Raw genomic sequence first — 17597 nt, forward strand, 5'->3', positions numbered from 1 at the left:
CAAATACATTTCAAACGGTCTATATTACTAAGGGCATTAAATTAAATAGGAATAATCTTTACAGCATAGGAACTTTACCTGCTGAAGTTGGCTCTTCTTCATCTGATGCTATGATAGAGGAAAAGAGATGGGGTGGGAACAAAGAGAGGGAGTGAGTGAGATGAGAGGGAAGGAGTGAGGTGAGAGGGAGAGAGAGACGGGGCAGAGAGCGAGAAAGAGAAATTGAGATTGAACATAAATATATTTCACATTTCTAAATAATGACTAAAAGTCTCTGACTTGAACTTTTGTATATACATCAGAAATTTTTCATTAGATAATTAGATAATGACAGATAAATGGATAGTACTTACATTAAATTAACATTTAAATACTCTCATACTTTAAAATAAGCAAGCATTAGAAAAGACCATTCGGTTGTCTGAATTTGAATTTTCTGTCCTTTTGCAAACAAGGTTGAACTTTTTTAGCTTGAGTGGAAATTATTATAATTATTATAAATAATATTGTTTAAAATATAAATTGTATATAACATAAATACCCCAACCATCCACTTTGTGGGAATTTTCTATTAGCAAAGAGGAATTAAAAGGTATTGTTGACAGTCAAAAATTCTGTTCCATGAGTTAGAAATTATAAAAAGGTAGGAATTATTAAACCTTAGAGTGACTCAGAATCACTCTGAGTGTTGGTTAAACACAAAGATTCTCTCTCTCTCTCCCCGTCACATACACACACAAACACACTCAACTCATGTGTACCACAAACTTCAAGATTCAGTGGTGGTGTTTCTGTGTTGAAGCCACAGGAACCTGCATTTTAAAGGTTGACCCCAAGCACAAATGGATAAGTACGGATATTACAAAAGGAGAGGTCACATTACGAAAACATAACTTTATGCTAAAGCAGTGGTTCATGACCCTGCATCTATACAAGAATCGCCAAACTCTGGGCCCACCTCAAAATGATTCAGAGTGAGAATCATTTTTTTTTTTTTTTTTTTTTTTGAGAATCATTTTGATTCCTTCTTTAAAAGGGGACATTTTTGAGAGCAGCACAACTCCAAGGGTAATAATCTGCTGTGTGTATGCGGAGTACGGAGCATGGTGTTGCAAAAGTGAAGTAGCTTCACAATTTTGCCTAGAATGCACGTCTTCATCTCTATACTAACAGACATGTTCTGTAAGAAGATATTTCTGCTCTGTGCACAATTGCAGCTTTCTCAGAATATTACTGCTGAATTATATTACTCTAGCCAGTACTACTTCATTTGATTCATGAGGTTTTAAAATAAAAATTTACTCAGCTGAATTGCTTATAAAGGAGTTTTGTTTCCAGGTGATTTGTTCATCAAGGTATCACTGTGTAACTAGGGAGCAGTCTCCACTATTTTCCGTTAGGGTTACATCTGCACAGAGTACACATTAGACAAACTTACTCTGTGTCCTGACAGTATTTTCCTCTCACACTGTTTGGCTTGTCTCCTTGGCACCAAAAAAAAAAAAAAAAATAGAGCAAACACACTTGGCACGCATGGTGTGGAGAACATAAATATTTAAAAGCTGTTTGCTGCTTTATCATGTCCAAAGTACTTCACAACATGTTCAAAGAAGAAAACTGTTGGTAGCTTCTAGGAACTCCCTTTTAGGAAAATACCACAGGGGCTTGTAGAAGTGCTGACTTGGATGGGTCATTGTTAGTAAAAGTCTGGAGATTCAAAAGGAACAAGAATAAAAATGCTTACACTTATAGCTGGTCACTTTGTGTATGTGAACTGAATTTATAAAGCAACTGATGAGATGAAATATACTCTTATTTGATAGATGAAGATACAGAGATTCAGAGTGACTGAACAATTTGTCTAAGGTCAGTTTGAATTCAAGCTCACGTGACTTTAAAACCAAACTCTTTCCACTGTGCCTTACTGTCTCACAAAGTGCTAATTCAATATCCACTAAAAGAGAAAAGAAAATGGGAGAAAGGGTCATGGAATAAGGACTGGCTAGATTTCAGATAATGTTCCCTGGACTTAGCCTAAGGGAAAAAACAAAAACAAAAACTGGATGTAAGGGCTACAAGAGAAATCCCTTTAAGAAATGAAGTGGTCCCTTGGAAACTTCTTCAAGTCCCTTACAATCCAGGAATAGACATAGGCAGGAGAGGGACTGACTAGGAGGTTAAACAAAAGATCCCAAGCCTGTGATGCCTAAGAAAGAAATATCAGAAGGGCTAAGATTTTATTCCTCCATTATATATGGATAAGCTAGAAATTTTAGGAAAGGACCAGCAAGCACAGAAGTAAAGACAATTCTAAACTTATAGGAGTCACAGCAATTAGATAGTCTTAAAGCCAAAGCTCCTGGGGTGTACTAACCTACACTTCAGCCTATAATACCTGAAAGCACGTTTGTAACAAATTAACAATATTAGAGGGACTTTCCTGGTGGTCCAGTGGTAAAGAATCCGTCTTCCAAAGCAGGTGATGCAGTTTCGATCCCCGGTCGGAGAACTAAGATCCCACATGCCGGGGGGGCAACTAAGCCCGTGCGCCACAACTACTGAGCCTACATGCCTCAACTAGAGAGCCCGCATGCTGCAAACTACAGAGCCCATGCGCTCTGGAGCCTGTGCACCACAACTAGAGAGAGAAAAACCTGTACGCCACAACTAAGAGCCCTTGCGCTGCAACAGAAAGATCTTGCATGCCGCAATAAAGACCCAATGCAGCCAAAAATAAATAAATAAAATAAATAAATATTTTTAAAAAACAAACAAAAAAACAATATTAGAATCAGCAGGTACATAAGTCTGCACAGAATTGTATTTCTTTGGAACATCTCCATAGTGGAGCTTCCTCATAACTTGCAGATGTAACTATATTCATACTACTAAACATATTCATACTATTAACCAATATACATACTATTAAAATACACACACGTATTCACAAAGGCACATACAGGGTTAGGATTGGTATTAATTCACCATTTCAGTTATTGCTGGCAAAGATGGCTTTGTAGGCTAACTGCATTACCAAACAAAGCATCGGAAACTATTAACAGGTGGCAGCAAGAGCCCCAGAAGTACAAATAAACCTCAAAGTGGACATCAGTGGTCTATTTAGTGACATTTAAGTGAAATTATGGATCATAGAAGTAATTTCATGATACCTAAATGATTCCTTACTCTTCCTATTTGCTTCTTGGAATTCATGAATCAGCAAATAAAAATACACACACACACACACACACACACACACAAACACACACACACACAGAGGTCTGTGTCACATGCAAGTTCCTCTAATCCTGGAAATTAGAAACACATGCACCAAAAGAAATAAAAGCAAACTAACAACTCTGTATTTTTCTGCCTGGTGACAATGTAGACGAATGTACTGAAATTATGGTGATGGTAGGAAAAGAGAGTAAAAGTATATATCTAATATACAGAATTAAACTCAGTGTGGTCCTCTCATTGCCCATAACAGAATCACCTGGGATTTTGTTAAAATGCCACAGATCTAATGAATTTGAATTCTGGGTGTTAGCCCAGGTTTTTGCATTTTTAAAAAGCTCAGCAGGTGACTGTTATGAACACTAAGTATTGAGAATTATGGCTCTATCCATAAAAAGTTTATTGCAGAGCCATGGGTCCAATTGTTGGAACTGCAGCAGTAAATTAGCAGGCTTGTAGAAAACCCTTTGCAATGTACTCTGTGGTTGTTTCGCCGACTTTCAATGCTCTTTCTCTTGTAACATCTTCAGGTTTATTTGGGTATCTGCATTGATGCCTTGGGGGAAGATGACTCTTCCTTTGGATTTAGAGAGAGAGTCTGTATCTCAGAACTAAGTAAATCTTTTCCCTTTTCCTGGCCACAGTTATTGGTCTAGGTAGGTATATGATCCAACTGGGGACAATAATGTGTAAGGACGGGTTTGTAGGTGTTTGGGTGAGGAGAGCTCTTGGAAAGACACTTTCTTCTGTGGAAGTATCTACAAATAACCCTCTCTCTCACTTCCTTAGGTAAGGACCAGGAAGTCTGTGGCCCTAGAAACAAATTGGTAGACATCTTGCAACCATGATGGGAGCCAGCTTTAGAAAGAAGCCAATTCTCAAAGACTGAGTAGATAAACAAAACGAAATTAGATTACTGATGATATTATTGAGCCACTGAATCATATCCTGACTTTACTCTAGACTTCTAGCTCTGAAGAAAAATACTTGCACTTTATTATTTATCTAGTTTTAGTTGAGCTTTCTCTTATTTGTAACTAATGGCATTCAACTGCAACGGTAACCAGTTTTGTTGTTCCCATTTAAAATATATTAGAACGCCTGAGAAATTAATCATCTCTGAGGCAGGCGAGACCAGAAATACATACAGTCTAGGGCTGTGCTTTGAGGGCAGCTGGGCTTTCAGCAAATTTTTATTTTAATTTTTCCACAGAGTTTACCACCACATTTTGATACAATAAACCTATTCCTCTGCTTCTGAAGTTGGTCACAATTTTTTCAGGACAGTCTGGCAGTGTACATCTTCATGAACTGGGTTGGTGCTTAACCGAAGGAGAAGAAGGCATCCTACAGATTTTCCTTCCCTTCCCTCTTTCCTCCCTCCCTCACCTTTCTCCTTTGCTCACAGGATCAACTGTCAAGTACAATAACTACACAAACCCAGTGAGTTTTGTATTACCCTGATATACATGTGCTAGCAAAACACACATACTTCTTCATTGAACAGGCTCTAGTCTCTTCATGTGGTCTCAACCATTTTGATATCTCCTGGGTTTTTTTTCTTTTTGTCTTATCCTTGGGTGTTTTAAGGAAACTTTCATACCTTGGAAATTCTATCCATTTAAAACAATTCTATACCCAGCCCAGCATCGCTCACCAAATAGGAAAAGCTCATATGAAATACATAAAATACATTTCTTGGCATATGATAATCTATTTTACATAGAGATGTTAGTTCACATTGACTTATGGATCATTTTGTTTGCTATACTATAAATCTAGTTAATTATGCACAAATATGCTTTGCAAATATACAATTATCTATGTAATTTATGATTTCCATGAGCAAAGCAACAAGAAGTATGTATTCTTGTACTCTCACAACATTTTAGAATGTTTTTATTCAACTGCAGTGATGCAAAAATAACGATGATATGTATGCATGATTATTCATGCCTGCCTAGAGGTTAAATGCTATAAATGTGTGTGTGTGTGTGTACGTGTGTGTTAGTACTAAAACAAAGAGTAAATGAACATTTAAAATGTGAATTCAGTCATTTAAGTAAGTTGTGGAGTTGTCTCTGGAAGTATACAGAGAGGTATTCAGAAAGAGGTTTTACTAGTTTACGTGATCTTTGTTTTATTGTTTGTTGATTTGTTTGTTCTTGGCCAATGGCCCAATGAGGACAAGCCTCAGGACTTAAAAGTTGCTATTACCAACTCCATTTTTGCGAAAGTATGAAGAGAAGTGTTAGTCTCTCCTGGCCAAAGACTTCAGACATCATACTATGTGGTCAATTCTCCACTCTCAGAACTGCAGAATAATTGGGTCACGGTAAGCAGCAGCAGTCAATGGATTTGCAGAGAAAATGTTCAGAGAATTTCAAAGTCTTCTCTATTCTATCAGTCTTCCACATGCAGTTTGATTCTTGTGCTAGATTTGGAGGACAGCATTTATTTGAATACAGTTAATAATGTGTAGTACATAAAATATAATTATGTATACATGTAGTTAGCCTGTAAGTATGTATTTGTATGCTTACTAGTCTCTTCCGTTAGACTAGGAGTTTCATGAGGGCAGGAATGTCCCTCTTTTGCCCACCCTTATAACTACAGTTTTTAGAATAATACCTATAACACTGCAGGGCTCAATAAATATTTGTCAAAAGAAAGAAAGAAAATATGTGTAAATATTTAATACAGTCCTCTGTGTTACTCAATAAAATTTAGTTGCTTCTTTATGCTACATTACTAGACTTGCCAAAGAGAAAGCCTTAAATGTCATCTATATTGTTGTTATATAAATTTATATATAATCATATATAATAACTTATATAACTATATAATCATATTTTCTTTCTTGGGGCAGGAGAGAAAAGGAATAATATTTGAAAAGACAATGATTGCTCTAATGACCATTTCATCATCTCATGCAAAAATAAATCTGTGATTTTAAATTAACTCAAAAAGCATCAAACTATAGTTTATTAATTAAATACATTCATTAAAATAGAACCACAAAAATGCACTTTCTAAAGTTTAGTAGTAATATAGCTCACATGAGTTTTACAGGCTACTTATACAGTTAATCATGTTAACAGCAATTAATGCATTTGTGATTTTCTCATTTTAGAAAGCGGTACAAATGGGGAAAATAATAAAGAATGAATGAAAGCTTTGGTTTCATTTTTTTCTACTAAGTAAAATCATATGTAATTTACAAAGTATTCCCAGAGTATTGGGTAGCTGGGAAGTAATATGCCTCAAGTAACAGGCCTATATTCATACCTCAGCTAGTATTAAAGAGACTTTGGGGACATAATTAGGACACATTTTGCTACTTAAAGGAAGCACTAGGTTTCCTTTAGGCTAGGTGATTTAACATTACAAAAGCCTATAATTCAACATTTCATGTATTTATACAACTGTCCTCAAAAATCCGTTGTTTATTCAATGTGTCCTCCCTCCCTATCCAAATTCACCTCATCATTGTAGAATGAATGCAAGTCTCACCACCCTCATTTCTTTAGTATTTATTTTAGTTTCCCGATTTAGTTGCCTCCAAACATCCCCCACTAGCTTTTAAACTACAACCTAAAGCCAGTTCTAAACAAAATGGCAATAATATTTTCCAATCTTGTTCCCAAGCTGGACATTATCCATGCTCCTTCTTTCAAAGGCAGCAGTTATGTTTCAGTTTTGTATAGTGCACATAATTAGTACTGAGTAAATATTTTTGGAAAGCTATCCAGTTTTAGACATGAGAAAATGAAGTCCAGTAAATGAATTTAATGGCTGTTTTACATTACTGGGAGCCATCTAAAAAGAGAATTGGGAATTAAACCTAAGGTAGCCAAAGAAAATTCATGGCCAAATAGAAGAAACTTGTGAAGGATAAAGCAGGTCAGAAGTTAATATAAATGGCTGCTCACATTTATCAATTTCCAATAAAGTTAATTCATAATTTTTTGAAAACTTAATACAGGAGAGGAGGGAATAGTTCTGGAAGAAGAATGCTGTTTAATGTGACAGGAAAGCCATGCAGCTGAAGTTACTTGCTTATCATATGTGAATTTCAGATGGTTAAACACCTATATTGTTCTGTTTCACAGCAACTGACAGAAGGAAGCTAATACCACCAGGCTCATATTCTATGGATTTCTGCTTTACTTACGTGTGGGCAACTGCTCACTTCACCCTCACTTCATTCCCATAAGTCTGGACAAATGAGCTAATCTAAAAAGTAAATCTGTTAAAACCAAAAGAACCAAAAACGAAAAAATAATGGATAAATCAGCAATACTGGCACAAATCCCAGAGATAGCATCCACTTAAGGAAACCACGGAATCATTGCACATAAAATGTTAATGTCAGAAGAGATTTTGTGATTAAGGGGTTAGCAAAAAACCCATTGTTATAATGGGTTAAGATTTGCATTAGAAAATAGAAATATATTTATTACATTTATTACATCATCTAAATTATCAACTAAAAACTCAAAACAAACTGAATTTTGAAGTAAAAATCCTTAAACATCAGAATACATATATAAAATTATATGTAATTATAATTAAATATTTATACTATAAATAAAACTTGGATTATATAATATATGATGTTCTTTGACTTGCTTTCATTAATATATTGCACATATTTTCTATCTCAATATTATCAGTGAATATGGACAATAATAATATTTTATTTTATGGGTAAACCATGATTTATTTAAGTCTCTACTGAATGATATTTGGATGGATTCAGGGTTTTTCTCTTAGAAATACTATTTCAATGAATAATCAGACTCCATTTGAACAGTGGTAGAACTATGAAACAAAAATAAATGACCAAATAATTTCATTAAATAAATAAGAGCTCATAATCTTAAACACAATATAAAATATTCATTTTTTATAAATAAGGCTTTTAAAGGATCCTCTTTTATGCTGTCAGCCTATCTTTAGTAACATGCTTCTTAAATATATTGGACAGTATTATATTTGTGACTTCTTCCTATGAAAGTTACCTCCCTTGCAATAGAGTTACTATTAATGGAGATCAAGTAAAAGTTCCAGTGACCGATGCCCAAGCACAAGACACAAGAGACGAAGAAATGGCTGAGCTGTGGGCTTGAGGAGATGCAGCCTTAGACTAACAGATTTCCCTGCCCATCACCTTCACCCCACTAGGGGGTATGTAGGGCTGTATACTGAATATAATATTCTTATATTAAATAATATAAAACTTCAACGTTGGGGCTTCCCTGGTGGCGCAGTGGTTAAGAATCCGCCTGCCAATGCAGGGCACACGGGTTCGAGCCCTGGTCTGGGAAGATCCCACATGCCGCGGAGCAACTAGGCCCGTGAGCCACAACTACTGAGCCTGCGCGTCTGGAGCCTGTGCTCCGCAACAAGAGAGGCCGCGACGGTGAGAGGCCCGCGCACCGCCATGAAGAGTGGCCCCCGCTCGCCGCAACCGGAGAAAGCCCTCGCACAGAAACGAAGACCCAACACAGCCATAAATAAATAAATAAATAAATTTATTTAAAAAAACTTCAACGTTTAAAAAAATTAATGGTGACTACTTGAAGACAGAAAATTACCTTATTACAAAATATTGGCATATAATGTGTGTGTGTGTATGTGCACAAGCCAGTATTTAATGATACGGTTATTTCAAACATGACATTTATACCATTTATGAAATCTGAGAAGCCTTTTAGTAAAATATCATTCTTTTTTCACTACTTATATTCCAAAGAGGAATTCAGAAATTTTATGATGGCTTTGAAATGATGGGTTCCCAAAATACAGATCCACACATCTGGCTTAATTAAAATATCTTTTGAAACTCAAAAGATGAAGGGAAAGAACAGTGGAAGGTGTAACTTGAATAGAGCTGAGATACCTCTGGTGGATCTATCTGTTTCTCTTTGGTCAAGGGGAATTCTTTTTTTCATGTAGCTTGAACTCGTCCCAAGGACACTAACGATAAGTGATAAAGCACAGGCTCTGCTTGCCTATACAGAGCTCAATTAATCTAATGTGCCACTGACTTATTCAGCAGTGAGTTAATGACTGCTATAGAGGATATTTTTCCTGCCTGTTAAAATAGAAGCTAAAATTAAATGCTTTCTTTTCAGAATCATTAGGACCTTCTTGAAAAGAAAATAGTCAGTGTATCTACATTCAGGTGTTAATCAAACGACATTGACAATGTAATTTCCCTATCTTCAGAACTTGTCTCCCTAGGATGAATTTTTCCTTAACTGGAACGTCTTTAAGGATTAAAAAAAAGTGATAAAAAAAGTGGACAGGTCTAACTTTAAGGCAATGAAATTGAATAAAGGTACAAGGCTATTCAGGGAGGGCCCAAGCCCCATTCTTCTTATCTTTGAGGTTATTTTCAAGTTGTGAATGCACACTATTAACTTCTACTTTTCCAAACTGTCAAGAAACAGTCTAGGAAACAGCCTGTTCAGAAAGCAAGATGTAAGCGACTATGCATAAATAAAAGTTTAAATCCAAACTGAAATTAAAGGTCACTTAGTCCAACCTGCCAATCAAAAATCTAAACATTGCTTCAAAACTTCTAGTGGCAGGGAACTCATAATCTCACAAAGAAACACATCATATCACTCTCCTAAAGACAGCATCTGGAAAACAATGGAATAATGTGGCTTTCTTTGACATACCAGCCATTCAAATATTTGAAGACAACTAACATATTCCCTATAATTCTCTTCTTAACGGAGACAAACATCTCCACTTAATTTCATAATCGTGACGTACAACCTGGTCATCATTTTTATTAACCTCCTCTTGATAAATTCAAATTTGTCAGGGTCTTTTAAAACATAGCAATACGAATGAAATCTTACAGCAACAAGATTTAGATGTCCAGATGAGATCTAACTAGCACAGAATACAATGGCGTTATTACCTGCCTTCTTCATGCTGCTGAAAGAATTAATTTCCTTTCTCCCCTTCCTCCAGCCTCATCTTACAGACCAATTCCTAGGACACTGGGGGCTACTAATCTTATCTCCTTTCTATCTGAGGGCAAGATTGGGCAGGAAAAAAAAGGGGGAGGGAGACATGTGGTGAAGGTCAAGAGAGAACAGACTGGCTTGCAAGCCAGTATCTAAAAGTACCTTAGCAATAGGAAAAATTGCAAAAGTTTGAAATCAAGCAAAGCCCTAAATGTATTTTTCCAATCTTTCATTTTCTCTCTAGCAAAGAATCTAGTTTGCATATATTTCATATGTAGTTGATTACGTCACAGACAGGAAAACCAAACATTTGTCTTCATTGAAACAGTTTCCTTAGTGTCCAGGACTAGGTGTCCATCTAGATGGATATAAATATTTTGTGGTTTCTCATGGGATTTTCCACATGTCAGTTGACATTTCTGTTCATAGGAGGGTCTCCTGAAAACTATTTTTGAAACTTTGCAGTTGCTTCTTTCAGCAATTAATTTCTGGTTAGAAATTCTAGGTTAGAAATTAACACTAATTTCAGTCAATAAGCCACGCTGAGCCTTTTCCAAATCAAATACCTATTAGACCGAATCTTATTGAAAACAATCATGATAATTAATGAGTTGAAAAACAGGTTTATCTTGGAGGCAGAAAAAACATAATGGAAAAAAAAAAAAACAGTACAATTTAATCCTCAAAAGAAAAGCCTGAGGTACTACTTAAAAATTATCACAAATTTTGTTAATAAGAGTTTTGTGTTGTTTTGTTTTTATAATGTTGGTATGCTTCAATTATACATTATCAAAAGAGATTACAGAATCATGTTCCTGGGATGATATTGTTAATAACATTGAAAACTATATTATGGAAATAGTTCAAGAGGATGGACTAAAGGCCCTATACGGTGTAGATCCAAACCACCTTCCTGTCTGGCTCCTCAGAATCTCTGCAAACACCAAATAATCTAGGCAACCACTAATGCTAATTCTTCCAGAAGGTTCCCATGCCTCTCATCTTTGTGCCTTTTATTATCCTGTATTTTGCTTAAAATGTTCCCACCAAATAATTTTACTGGTGAAGTACACTTCCAACCCAGCCCATCTCAAAAGCTATCTCACCCATTGAATCTGATTCCTAGGACTGGAAGTAACCTTTCCTCCTCTTGATACCTACAGCACTTTGTTCTCCTCTCAGGATGATTATTTTCTGCATTGTGTAATGACAATTGGTGTGTGTGTTTTATAGTCTTTCCCAAATTTATCTCAAGGTCAAGCTCTTTATCTTGGGGGCATAGACAAAGGGGAGGTTAGGCCCTGTGGGTCAGGAACAGCTCTCCAGAGATGCTCAATAACATTCATTAAATGGAAGATTCTACTGTTCTTTTCTGCTCTGTGATTCTATCTTTATGCAAAGCCACAAAGAGCTTATTGTTGATGTATCACATCTGAGAATCTAATATTAATACGTTGTCATAAATTCCAACTTTGTATTTATTATGCCTTTACAGGATTCCCATTTTGCAATCTTATAAAGAAAAATCAATTCATAAGTTATTTGCTGTAAGCATAAGGAAAGCTCTATTCCTGAAAGGCCAATTCCTAATTATGTAAACATTACTTACATTACTCATAATTTTCAAATAATAAAACATAGGGTTCTCTTTTTTCCCATAACAAATGAGGTGATCTGTCAGATTATACACTGAAGAAAAGAAAATTTTGAAAAATTAAAAGCTGACAGCTAAATTGCCCCCAGTTTGCATATTCAAGCACAAGCAGAAAAAATCCTGACATAAAAATAATAGGTCAGGATTTACTGGACATTTCAATAATGTTATTAATGACTGAAATGATGGAAGAATATTCAGGGACTTGGAAACTTGATTCCTGCATGTAACCTTTAAATTGTCTATAAGGTCTATCTATTTTTATTTACTTATTTTATAACTGCTACATAGCTCTTTTATAAGTCAGGAACTATTCTAAGAACCTTACATATACCAATTCACTTAATTTGAACAAAACCCCTTTGAAGTTGGTACTATTATTACCTGGATTTTACAGGTAAGGAACGAAAGCATCAAGAGGTTAAGCAACTTGGCCAAAGTAACAGAGATAGTAAATAGAACAGTCAGAATTTGAATTCAGTATGGCTTAGTTATTGATCACAACATCATGATGCAATTCTTTAGAGAATGTGTTCCTACAGAATTCCAAGAGCATGCTCAGCATGACAACACTGGAATAGAGGTTTTAATACTATCATTATTGTTATTGTATCTCCACATTCTCTCACTGCTTCAAAGTATCCCTCCCCATATGTGTAACAGGTACACTTTAATTTGGACACAAACACTGGACTGTAGAAAAAGCATGGGACACAATTTCAGGTTTAATGCCTGTTCTGCCCACCTTTGAGCAGGAATTCATGACCTTGGTATAGTCATCGTGTTTATCACAGAATCCTTTACCCATTTAACACTGAGATTGGTGTTAGCTCAACTGGTTATTTCAAGATTATTGCAAGAATAATGCATACATTAGCCTTTTAATGGATAGAGTACTCTAAAAACACTATTAAAGGGAAAAGGTGAAAGAAAAAATGTCATTGGCATTATGGTGATTGGTAAATTTCATAAATGCCCCACTTCAATGTTCACTACATGATGACCTGATAACCAGAATGTCTGGCTGTGAGGTGAGACTTACCACAGAAGTTTTGGGTCAGGAAATCGTTGTGGAGATAATATAGCTCAACCTCCAGAGTTGAATAATTAATGGAAGCTGACCTCAGAGCCCAGAGCATGTTGTGTGATGCACCCTGATTTATGCCATTTATGCCATTCAATCAATGACATTGATTGAAATAGAGCTGAGTTGACACAAACAACATGTGTCTTGTTGTTGAAAATATATAGTAGCTACTGTGTAGCAGTAATGAGTTCTATACTCAATTGCTCTCTCTGATTTGGATGAAGCACTTGGGGGTCTGATTTCTCAATTAAATTTTTACCACGTAGAGACATTGTGGGGATTTATCAACATACTATGCAAAGAAGGTGCTAATTCTTACTTGAAATTTGATATATTTTCCCAGGATTAGTACTTAAGAAAACACCCTCATCTGTGGTTCTATCTTTTACTGAGGAACTGAAATTGTGTCCTCCTACTTTATTTTCCAAGCTTTGATTAAGATAAAATAAACAGAAAATATTGATTATTGTCCATTTTAAATCATAGTTCAGTGAATTTTATTCTTTCAGAGGGAAAAATTAAATTCTGAAAAGGATTCTGCCCCAATTCGCTCTCATTATATGACTTATTTAAAAATTATGTGTTGCCACTGTCCTTTAAGTAATATGGATTACAGAATTTGCCTTCACATAAATACTCTGATATATGTTGAAAAATAAATTGTCCTAGAGTACAAAGTTACCTTAAGGTGTCACCCAGTTTTCCTATGACTTCAGGGACTGTGGCCAAATAAGCCTTCACACACAATGACGTCTACTTGAAACTCCTTGAGAAAAGTTTCATGCCTTCTATTTCATTGTAGTAACCCTTATGCTTTACTCTAGTAATTCCTTGTAACAAACAGTAGGAGCCTAGCACATAGTAGGTGCCAATAAGATTTGTTGATCAATCTAATTTACTAATATTAAAAACTACAGGGGGTTCTAATAGTTTTAAGAAATAAATATCAACCTATCAAAATACAAATTTCAATGAATTCTTAATGCTTCATCTCTTTCTCTTCATTCATGTAACTAATGGTAGGTGGAAAGAAGAGAGCAAACGTACCCTCATTCATCCAAGAGCCTTTCACTTTCCATTAGAGTCATAATAATCTTTCCCCCACTTCCTACCTTTATCTAACCTTCTTAGGCTTTCCTTACCCAGTCATTCTAAGTCTGTTCCATACTCTAGATGCTCTAGAGCCATTTTTAAGGTTTCTTTGATAAAATGCCTGCTCCCTCTCTCATTGGTCTTACTTTTAGAGAATAGCCTTTTCCTCACAGTTTTTACCAAACTGGACTTTCTGTATGCCTATCTATAGTTTGTCCTTTTTAAATGATTTATGCCCTTATATAATAACTGTTTAAGTGAAAATAAAAGGGGATGTAGTCTTCATATGGTATTTAAAAAATATATTTGATAGGACAACAATCTTTTCTTCTGCTCTCCAAGTATATTTTTCTTCTCTTATTATATAAATCAAATAACTCCAAATCTACATTACTGTGATTAAGTAGATCTAAGCCTATTAAGCTTTTTTTTCATTAAAAAAGCCATCATGATAAACTGTTTACCTTTCCTATACAATACTTATGATAGTAAAGGTTCTCAAATAACTCTTATCCCAACCATTTACTTTTAAGAATTTAGTCTAAGGAGACAATGGTGAATGTACACAAAATTTAGTTAGAAGAATATGTACCAAAATCTTTATAATAGAGGAAATTTGCAAGTAACTTATATGTCCAAAAATAGGGGCTGATACAGATTCCCAACAAACACATGAAAGGATGCTCAACATCACTAATCATTAGAAAAATGTAAATCAAAACTACAATGAGATATCATCTCACACCAGTCAGAATGGCTATCATCAGAAAATCTACAAACAATAAATGCTGGAGAAAAGGGAACCCTCTTGCACTGTTGGTGGGAATGTAAATTGATAGAGCCACTATGGAGAACAGTATGGAGGTTCCTTAAGAAACTAAAAATAGAACTACCATACGACCCAGCAAACCCACTACTGGGCATATACCCTGAGAAAACCATAATTCAAAAAGAGTCATGTACCAAAATGTTCATTGCAGCTCTATTTACAATAGCCAGGACATGGAAGCAACCTAAGTGTCCATCGACAGATTGAATGGATAAAGAAGATGTGGCACATATATACAATGGAATATTACTCAGCCATAAAAAGAAACAAAATTGAGTTATTTGTTGTGAGGAGGATGGACCTAGAGTCTGTCATACAGAGTGAAGTAAGTCAGAAAGAGAAAAACAAATACATATGGAATCTAAAAAAAAGAAAAAATGGTTTTGAAGAACCTAGGAGCAGGACAGGAATGAAGACGCAGATGTAGAGAATGGACTTGAGGACATGGGGAGGGGCAAGGATAAGCTGGGATGAAGTGAGAGAGTGGCATGGACATATATACACTACCAAATGTAAAATAGATAGCTAGTGAGAAGCAGCTGCATGGCACAGGGAGATCAGCTCGGTGCTTTGTGTCCACCTAGAGGGGTGGGATAGGGAAGATGGGAGGGAGGTGCAAGAGGGAGGAGATATGGGGATGTATGTATACGTATAGCTGATTCACTTTGTTATACAGCAGAAACTAACACACCATTGTAAAGCAAATAGACTCCAATAAAGATGTTAAAAAAAAATAGGGGCTGGCTGAATAAAATGAAGGTAAGTGATGGAATGTTAGCCTGATATTTTAAATGTCAGGAAAGAATTTTTTATGAAATGGAAAGATTTTAATTTCATATCCTAAGTGAAAAAGAATCATCAAAGAATATGCTATGTATAGTATGTTTTATGCACACATATGTATACACATAAACACATGTAGACAATTCTGTATAAAGGTGTCAATTTAAATTGCTATCACTCTTTATATGACTGTATATGACTATAGATTCAGACATAGATAGAACTTTAGATGTAGGTAAATGATAGAAAAGATAATGAAAGTATATATAACCTAGGATTATGATACTTTTTATTTACTTCTTTTATTTTATATTTCCTAAGTTTTCTTCTTTATTACTCTTGTAATAAAATCAATAATTCTATGTAAAATATAAATTCTTAAATATAGCTGGCTATGTCAAGATAAAAACAATGCACACACTGTTCACTTTTCTTCCTGTTAATGGTATTTAGCAACTCAACCTAAATTATGTTTTCATTTTCTTGTTTCTATTGTAATCATAGGAAGAAGATTTTGTTCATTCTCCAGCAACATGTCAATTTCCCTGAAATGATAAGATTTTAACACCTTGTCACAATTGGTTAAAAACAATGTTATTTTTTTAATGACTTGCTCTGTTTAGGATACAGTGGGTTGATGGGTACTTAATTCAATTGAAAGGAAACAAACAATAGCTATAATTGTTAAAATCAAGCAATAGATTAATGGTGAAAAATCAATGAAGAAGATAAAACCAAGTAACAGTATAGAAGGTTTTAAAGATTGTTGGGCATGTTTTCTCTATTTTATAAGTCATTTGCAAGTCTCCTGTAGACCTCTTTTCCATTAAATTGGAAGAGAAAAATTTCCCAGAGTTTAATGCTAAATATGTCATTTAGCCTATCACTTTAAAATAGTAATTTTCATAAATATGCAGAATTGTACATTTTGGTAGTGCCACAAGCGACTTCATGCCACTCCATTTGGAATCTGAATAAAAGGAAAAATTAATGTCACTTTGCATTTTCACTTTTCTAATTTCTTCAATGTATTTCCTTAAAATAAACAGAAAATAATCAAACTTTTCCTTTTAAAAGAGTTTTTACTTTTTCCTTCCTTATAAAAAATAGAGGATTTTTTTTGATAAAAATCAGTGTTACTAAAATTTTTGTATTCATAGCTAGTAACATAAAAATAAATATCCACAAACATATCTATATGTTTACCAACTTTTTGCACTGCCAATAAAAACTTAAAAAATCAAATAAAGAGCAAAGCAACTAACATTCTATGGTAAATTATAAAACTGGCTATAAATTCTTCCCCTTCTTGCATCCTTGCCTTTGCAATATGAAGCGGCAAATCCTCCTATCAAAACTGTCGTTAGCTAATGTGACACAGGCTGAGGTTTGATAAGTGCTTTTAATTGTGACTTGATCTTTCTCACTGCTCTTGGGACCTTCCCACCACCACTATGTAAGGAAGCTTGATCTATCAGAGACAAGCCATACTAGCCAAGCCATCTTCAACTATCCAGTACCAGTGAACTAGAATACCACTTAAGTGACTTTCAGAATTGTGAGATGAATTGTTGTTTAAAGCCACTAAATTTGCGATTTGTTAAGCAGAAAAAACTTAATGATACACATCTACTATCCCTTCATTCACGAAGTATTTATTCCGGTTTAAATGGTACACATCAAAAAAGAATTAATTTGTTACATTGTCTTTTCCTGAAAGTAAAAGCCTTACCACAAATTGGCACTCATCTTTTGACTGGGCAAGAGAGGATTTCTGTACTTGATATTTTCTGAAGTCCTTTGATGTTATATATGTGTTTTCTGAGGTTAGTATATAAATGTTAGGGCTTGGAATTGCAAGCTAACAAACTCTGATTATTATAATTAACAGTAAATTAGAACCACTTTAAAATTAATAAGCTGGTT

General features: G+C 34.9%; 1 protein-coding gene across 2 annotated transcripts in view; it reads right to left on the minus strand.

Moving 5' to 3' along the window:
- Window positions 1-17597, minus strand: part of EDIL3 (EGF like repeats and discoidin domains 3) — a 431990-nt gene that overhangs the window by 269602 nt on the left and 144791 nt on the right. The window contains exon 4 of one of the 2 annotated variants that reach the window (XM_082377943.1): window positions 79-108. The exons of the other annotated variant lie outside the window; for it this stretch is intronic. Within the exon in view, the coding sequence (XP_082234069.1) occupies window positions 79-108 (30 nt within the window). The remainder of the gene's footprint in view (window positions 1-78; window positions 109-17597) is intronic. 2 annotated transcript variants of the gene reach the window in all.

This window comes from Balaenoptera borealis (assembly GCF_965194805.1).
Source record: "Balaenoptera borealis genome assembly, chromosome: 2".
Classification (NCBI taxonomy): domain Eukaryota; kingdom Metazoa; phylum Chordata; class Mammalia; order Artiodactyla; family Balaenopteridae; genus Balaenoptera; species Balaenoptera borealis.